The sequence below is a fragment of the Colobus angolensis genome, unplaced genomic scaffold (genome assembly GCF_000951035.1).
Source record: "Colobus angolensis palliatus isolate OR3802 unplaced genomic scaffold, Cang.pa_1.0 Scaffold28, whole genome shotgun sequence".
NCBI classification, from domain to species: Eukaryota; Metazoa; Chordata; class Mammalia; order Primates; family Cercopithecidae; genus Colobus; species Colobus angolensis.
Window position 1 is genome coordinate 8,185,288 of NW_012116043.1, and position 7,757 is coordinate 8,193,044.

Below are 7,757 nucleotides of genomic sequence, written 5' to 3' on the forward strand. Positions count from 1 at the left end.
GGAGGCGGAGGTTGCAATGAGTTGAGATCGCAACACTGCACTCCAGCCTGGGCAACAGAGCAAGACTCTGTCTCAAAAAAAAAAGTTTTGGCTGGGTGTGGTAGCTCATGCCTATAATCTCAGCACTTTGGGTGGCTGAGGCGGGTGGATGGCTTGAGCTCAGGACTTCGAGACCAGCTTGGGTGACAAAGTGAGACCCTGTCTCTACAAAAAATACAAAAAATTAGTTGGGCATGGTGGTGCACGCCTGTAGTCCTAGCTACTTGGGAGGCAGAGGTGGGAGGATGGTTTGAACCTGGGAGGCAGAAGTTGCAGTGAGCTGAGGTCAGGCTATTGCACTTCAGCCTGGGTGATAGAGTCAGACCCTGTCTCAAAAGAAAAAAAAAAATTAGTTTTAGTGCTCTCTTCAGCAGCACATATACTAAAATTGGAATGATACAGAGGTTAGCATGACCCCCATGCAAGGATGACATACAAATTCATGAAGCATTTCATATAAAGCTGAATAAATTTATTTTTAAAAAATGAGTTTTAATTAAGAATATCCACACATTAAGATACCTAGAACCTTCTATACTTTGTCAGTGCACCCTACTCTGTCGAATGGGAACTGGAATCTGTTATCTGAGAAGGCAATTACCTTTAGCAGCAAGACTCAAGTGAGAGTCCCTGTTCCAGGTTCTGGAACATTAGGCTGTGGTCAGCGTGGGTCTATCAAAGGCAGCAACTCTCCACAACGAGAATTCAGTTTCAGACACGCCAAGTCATCTGACCGTGTGGGCCCAATGTTCAGTATTGCAATCGGCAGCTTCTTCTCCCGGGCAGTGAGGATAAACCTGTAACTGGAGTATACCTGCACGGGTAAAAGACACACATAAGAATGTCTAGGTTCTCTAGATCTAGAAAAAGCTAAACCAAACAGGGGGTCTCTCCAGGACTCCCAATCCCGCACAGCGGGGGGTTACCACTCTGGCCAAGTCAGATACCTGCAAGGATGATCCCACCACCAAGAGGGAGTCGGCTTCTTTTACACGCTTGTGCACAAAATCAACCTTGTCAGGGTTCACTGTGTCCCCGAAGAAAACGACATCTGGTTTCAGATGGCCTCCACATTGAATGCAGGATGGGACCTGAAAGCTCCGGACTTGCTCCTCTGAGAGAAAGACGTCACCATCAGGAGCCAGACCATAGGCCTCAGCACTCCAGGTGGGGTTCAGGACTTGGAAGCGCTCTTGCAGCACCCCCCGGGGAGTCTGTTCCCCACAATCCAAGCACAGGACCCTGGAACCAAGGAAGATGCCGACTGAACAGTATGTCCTTGGGAGGGACAAAGCTGTCAGAGACGTTTCATCCCCAACCATTTTCAGCCCTTCCATTGCTGCTTTCTTTCCCTAACACACAATCCCCACCCCATTTTAGCCATACTTTCTATTTTATTTTTTTTATTTTTGGAGACAGGGTCTGGCTGTTGCACTGCATCCGGCCCATCTATTTCCTTCCTGTACACTCCTTCCTAACCTTCTGCTATAGCTCACTTTTATGCTTAACATAACTGCAAATGCTTTGCCTGATGGTTTCCTTAGTGCCCAAACCTGCATTTTTCCCTCTATCCTTTCCCTTGCTCATCTGCAGCATTTGCCACTGTCTATTACCATCCCCTCTAAAATGCTTCTCCTTCTTGGTTTCCAGGACACAGTGTCTCCTGGTTCGTTCCCTTCTCACCTCTTTTTTTTTTTTTTTTTTTTTGAGAGGGAGTTTCACCGTTATTGCCCAGGCTGGAGTACAATGGCACGATCTTGGCTCACTGCAACCTCCTCCTTGTGGGCTCAAGTGATTCTCCTGCCTCAGCCTCCTGAGTAGCTGGGATTACAGGCATGTGCCACAACACCCAACTAATTTTTTTAGTATTTTTAGTAGAGATGGGGTTTCTCCATGTTGGTCAGGCTGGTCTCAAACTTCCGACCTCAGGTGATCCACCCACCTCGGCCTCCCAAAGTGCTGGGATCACAGGTGTGAGCCACCACACCCGGGCCTCCTTTTCACCTCTGTAATCACCAGAGCTTGAGCCAGTGAGGGGGCGCATTTTGTGTCTGTTTTTATTTTTTTATTTTTATTTTTATTATTTATTGTATTTATTTACTTGTTTGAAACGGAGTTTCGCTCTTGTTGCCCAGGCTGGAGTGCAATGGCACGATCTTGGCTCACCACAACCTCCACCTCCAAGGTTCACGCAATTCTCCTGCCTCAGCCTCCCAAGTTGCTGGGATTACAGGCATGCACCACCACGTCCGGCTAATTTTGTATTTTTAGTAGAGACGGGGTTTCTCCATGTTGAGGCTGGTCTCAAATTCCTGACCTCAGGTGATCCACCCGCCTCGGCCTCCCAAAGTGCTGGGATTACAGGCATGAGCCACGACGCTCGGCCTATTTTTTTATGTTTTTAAGGGACAGGGTATTGGTCAGGCGTGGTGGCTCTTACCTGGAGTGCAGTGGCATGATTATAGCTCACTGCAGCCTCGAACTCCTAGGCTCAAGCAATCCTCCTGCCTTAGCCTTCCAAAGTGCTGGGACTACAGGTGTGAGCCACCACATCCAGCCTCATTTTTCTCCTTTTAGTTCTAGTCAGCTATCAGATTATGTTGATTTTCTTCTCTTAAAAGGCCCCCTGTGGCCAGGTATGGTGGCTCACACCTTATAATCCCAGCACTTTGGGAGAGTAAAGAGAGAATCACTTGAGTCAAGGAGTTCCAGACCAGTCTGGGTAGACAGCAAGACCCTGTCTCTACAAAAAAAAAATTTGTTTTGCTTGTCTTTTTGTTTTTTGGGACGGGGTCTTGCTCTGTCGCTCAGGCTGGAGTACAATGGCGTGATCTCGGCTCACTGCAACCTCCGCCTCCTGGGCTAAAGCAATTCTCCTGCCTCAGCCTCCCAAGCAGACAGGATTACAGGCACCTGTCACCAGGCCCAGCTAATTTTTGTGATCTACCCACCTCAGCTTCCCAAAGTCCTGAGACTACAGATGTGAGCCACCATGCCTGGCCAAAAAATATTTTTTTTAATTAGCTGGAGCTCTAATTACCTAGGAGTTCTAGGTTACAGGGAGCTATAATGGCACCATTGCACTTTAGCCTGGGTGTCAGAGCCAGACCCTGTCTAAATAAGAAAAAAGGGCCAAGCCGGGCGCGGTGGCTCACACCCATAATCCCAGCACTTTGGGAGGTCAAGGTGGGTGGATCACTTGAGATCAGGAGTTCGAGACCCGCCTGGCCAATATGGTGAAACCCCGTCATTACAAAAATACAAAAAAATAAGCCGGGTGTAGTGGCGCACACCTGTAATCCCAGCTACTCGGGAGGCTGAGACAGGAGAATTGCTTGAACCCAGGAGGCAGAGGTTACAGTGAGCTGAGATCATGCCATTGCATTCCAGCCTGGGTGACAGAGCGAGACTTCATCTCAAAAAAAAAAAAAAAGGCCAGGTGCAGTGGCTCATGCCTGTAATCCCAGCCCTTTGGGAGGCCAAGGCAGGCAGATCACCTGAGGTCAGGAGTTTGAGACCAGCCTGGCCAACACTGTGAAACCCAGTCTCTACCAAAAATACAAAAATTAGCCGGGTGTGGTGGCGGGCGCCTATAATCCCAGCTATTCAGGAGGTTGAGGCAGGAGAATCGGTTGAACCCAGGAGGTGGAGGTTGCAGTGAGCCGGGATCACACCACTGCACTCCAGCCTGGGCGACAGAGTGAGACTCTGTCTCAAAAAAAAAAAAAAGAAAGGAAGAAAGAAAAAAGGCCCCTGTGAAATATTAAGAAGTCCTGGATTGTTTTAAAATGCTTAAGAAGAGACACAGAGAATAGATAAAGTAGACATGACAAAATCTTGATAAAACCTTGGAATCTGGGTGATGGTATATGAGAATTCACTATACTATTCTCTTTACTTTTGTGAATGTTTGAGACTTTCTTTATTTAAAAAAAGAGATTTTCATCATGAAAAAAATTGTGGTTTTTTTTTTTTTTGAGATGGAGTTTCGCTATTGTCACCCAGGCTGGAGTGCAATGGCGCAGTCTTGGCTCCCTGCAACCTCCGCCTCCCAGATTCAAGCGATTCTCCTGCCTCAGCCTCCCGAGTAGCTGGGATTACAAGCATGTGCCACCATGCCCGGCTAATTTTTTGTTGTTGTTGTACTTTTAGTAGAGACAGGGTTTCTCCATGTTGGTCAGGCTGGTATTGAACTCCTGCCCTAGGTGATCCGCCCGCTTCAGCATCCCAAAATGCTGAGATTACAGGCGTGAGCCACTGCGCCCGGTGAAAAAAATTGTTTTACTGAATCCATAAGTATCATTAATTCAAATTCCCTGGATACCACCTTAGTCTAGGTCCTTCAGGCTGACCTCACTGACCTGCTCTTGTTAATCCTGTCTAGCCTTCCTCAAATGCTATTTTTATCATGTTGCTTTCTTGCTCAGAAACCACTAATAAACCCCTTTGGTGTCTCACAACAGACCCAACTGCACTGCCCGATTTCCAAATGCAACCATGATTTGGGCCTAACTTTCCCAGATAATCTGGTTTCTGCAAGTCCCAGCTCCAAACCTCTACAGAGGCCAGGCCAGACTCCTCTGGGATCTACAATTTCCCTTCATTTGGAAAGCCCTGTTTCCCGCTCTTGCCTAGACAAACCTGAGCCAATCTCAAGCCCCCTGTATCCATAAAAGCTTTCTTGGGGCTGGGTGCAGTGGCTCACGCCTGTAATCCCAGCACTTTGGGAGGCCGAGGCCGGCGGATCATGAGATCAGGAGTTCGAGACCAGGCTGGCCCACATGGTGAAACCCTACCTCTACTAAAAATACAAAAAATTAGCTGGACGTGGTGGCAGGTGCCCGTAATCCCAACTACTCGGGAGGCTGAGGCAGGAGAATCTCTTGAACCCAGGAGGCAGAGGTTGCAGTGAGCCGACACCATACCACTGCACTCCAGCCTCGGCAACAAGAGCAAGACTCTGTCTCAAAAAAAAAAAGAAAGTGTTCTTGGGCCAGGCGTGGTGGCTCACACCCGTAATCCCAACACTTTGGAAGACCGAGGCAGGAGGATAGTTTGAGCTCAAGAGTTCGAGACCAGACTAGGCAACACAGCAAGATCCTGTCTCTATTTTTAAAAAGTTTAAAAAAAAAAAAGTTTTCTCAGCCAATTATTCCAGTCTTTACTAAATCTGTTTATTTGAACATGCACAGCATATAAATCAAGAACCACACAATTTAACAATCATGCATTGTCATTTATCATTAATTATGTGTTTTCCTTTGTTTGTTTACTTGTTTACTTTTTGAGGAGTTTCGTTCTTGTTGCCCAGGCTGGAGTGCGATGGTGGGATTTCGGCTCATTACAACCTCCGCCTCCCAGGTTCAAACAATTCTCCTGTCTCAGCCTCCTGAGTAGCCGGGATTATAGGCATGCACCACCATGTCTGGCTAATTTTGTATTTTTAGTAGAGACAGGGTTTCACTATGTTGGTCAGGCTGGTCTTAAACTACTGACCTCAGGTGATCCGCCTGCCTCGGCCTCCCAAAGTGCTCGGATTACAGGAGTGAGCCACCGCGCCCAGCCAATTATGTTATTTTTGTGTCTCCCCAAATATTACAAAGTTCTTGCATATAAAGTGGGTCATGTTTTATACTTTGGTTTTTGTTTGTTTGTTTGTTTGAGACAATCTCCCTCCGTCGCCCAGGCTAGAGTGCAATGGCATGATCTCAGCTCACTGTAACCTCTGCCACCCATGTTCATGCAATTCTCCTGCCTCAGCCTCCCCAGTAGCTGGGACTATAGGCACGCACCACCACGCCCGGCCAATCTTTTATTTTTAGCAGAGACCAGGTTTCGACATATTGGCCAGGCTGGTCTCAAACTCCTGAGCTCAAGTGATCTGCCCCCCTCAGCCTCTCAAAATGCTGGGATTACAAGTGTGAGTCACTGCGCCCAGCCTATACTTTGGTTTTGACCTCTCCACACCACCAAGAAGCACAGTATTAGTGTTATAATGTACTACATAGTATAATGTATGTACACCGTACATTCTAGGCACCCAGTAAATATTTCACCATTTGCAGACTGATTTCAGCCCTCAGAGGAGCCTCTTTAGGGCTTAAAGAAATAAGTCTCCAATGAGCTACAATTATTGCCAGACCCATAAGCATGATACCCTCCCATGTATTTGTTCCCTCATTATTTGTTGAGTTCTGACTATTGCCCAGCTACATTATATTCTATGTATCCAGGCATCCTAGGCATCAGAAACCCAGCAGCTTATAGCACATGCTATTGGTGTTCAGCTCGTATTTTCCTCAGAATATGAGGAAAGGCCACGTTCAATCAGTTTCCTTTCTTTTTGCTTTTTTATTGAGATAGAGTCTCACTCTTGTCCAGCCTGGAGTGCAGTGGCACAAACTTGGTTCACTGCAACCTCTGCCTCCCAGGTTCAGGTGATTCTCGTGCCTCAGCCTCACAAATAGCTGAGACTACAGGCGTGTGCCACCACGCCCAGGTAATTTTTTGTATTTTTAGTAGAGATGGGGTTTCACCGTGTCAGCCAGGATGGTCTCAAACTCCTGACCTGAAGTGATTTGCATGCCTCTCTGCCTCCCAAAGTGCTGAGATTACAGGCACCCATCCCAGTTTCCTTTCTCTCTCTTTTTTTTTTTTTTCATGGAGTTTCGCTGCAGGCTGCAGGCTGGAGTGCAATGGCACAATCTCGGCTCACCACAACCTCCGCCTACTGGGTTCAAGCAGTTCTCCTGCCTCAGCCTCCCGAGTAGCTGGGATTACAGGCATGCACCACCACGCCCGGCTAATTTTGTATTTTTAGTAGAGACGGGGTTTCTCCATGTAGGTCAGGCTGGTCTCGAACTCCCGACCTCAGGTGATCTGCCCGACTCAGCCTCACGAAGTGCTGAGACTGCAGGCGTGAGCCACCGCACCTGGCCAATTTCCTTTCTTAAAATTTTTTTTTGTAGAGACGGAGTCTGGCTGTGTTACCCGGGCTGGTCTTGATCTCCTAACCTCAAGCAATCCTCCTGCCTCGGCCTCTTGAGTTGCTGGGATGACAGATATGCACCACAGCACCCTGGTGCACACGGTTTTCTTACAAGCAGTTTCCTGTGTCTCTCTTGCTTCAGATGTTCTCTGCCCATAGAAGCCACCTTGGGAGGAGCAGAGTCAAAATGTTAGGGAATTAATTTCCCTACAGTGATCCTGGACCCATGAGGGATGAAAGATGGCGAATATAAATACTCTAGCTTCAAGGCCAAGCACAGTGGCTCACACTTGTAATCCCAGCACTTTGAGATGACAAGGCAGGAGGATCACGTGAGCCCAGGAGTTCGAGACCAGCCTGGGCAACATAGTAAGACTTCATCTCTACAAAAAAATAAAAATTAAATTAAAAATTAGCTGGGCATGGTGGCGTTTGTCTGTAGTCCCAGCTACTTAGGAGGCTGGGGTGAAAGGATCACTTGAGCCCAGGAGATTGAGACTATAGTGAGCTATAATCACATCACTGCACTCCAGTCTGTGTGACAGAGTGAGAGCCTGTCACACACACATACACGTGCACACACAAACACAAAAGAAAAGAAAAAAGAAAAAAAAATCACCCTAGCTTGCTCAACATTTTTTTTTTTTTTTTTTTGAGACGGAGTTTTGCTCTGTCGCCTAGGCTGGCATGTAGTGGCATGATCTCAGCTCATGATCTCAGCTCACTGGAA

General features: G+C 47.4%; 1 protein-coding gene across 1 annotated transcript in view; it reads right to left on the reverse strand.

Annotated features, from left to right (window-relative positions):
* Positions 1-510: 510 nt before the first annotated feature.
* The window catches only part of SIRT4 (sirtuin 4), a 15,523-nt gene continuing 8,276 nt past the window's right edge, over positions 511-7,757 (reverse strand). Inside the window, exons 2-3 of the mRNA XM_011948563.1 lie at positions 987-1,281; positions 511-853 (exon numbers count right to left, since the gene is read on the reverse strand). Coding sequence (XP_011803953.1) covers positions 701-853; positions 987-1,281 — 448 coding nt within the window. The 3' untranslated portion in view covers positions 511-700. The remainder of the gene's footprint in view (positions 854-986; positions 1,282-7,757) is intronic.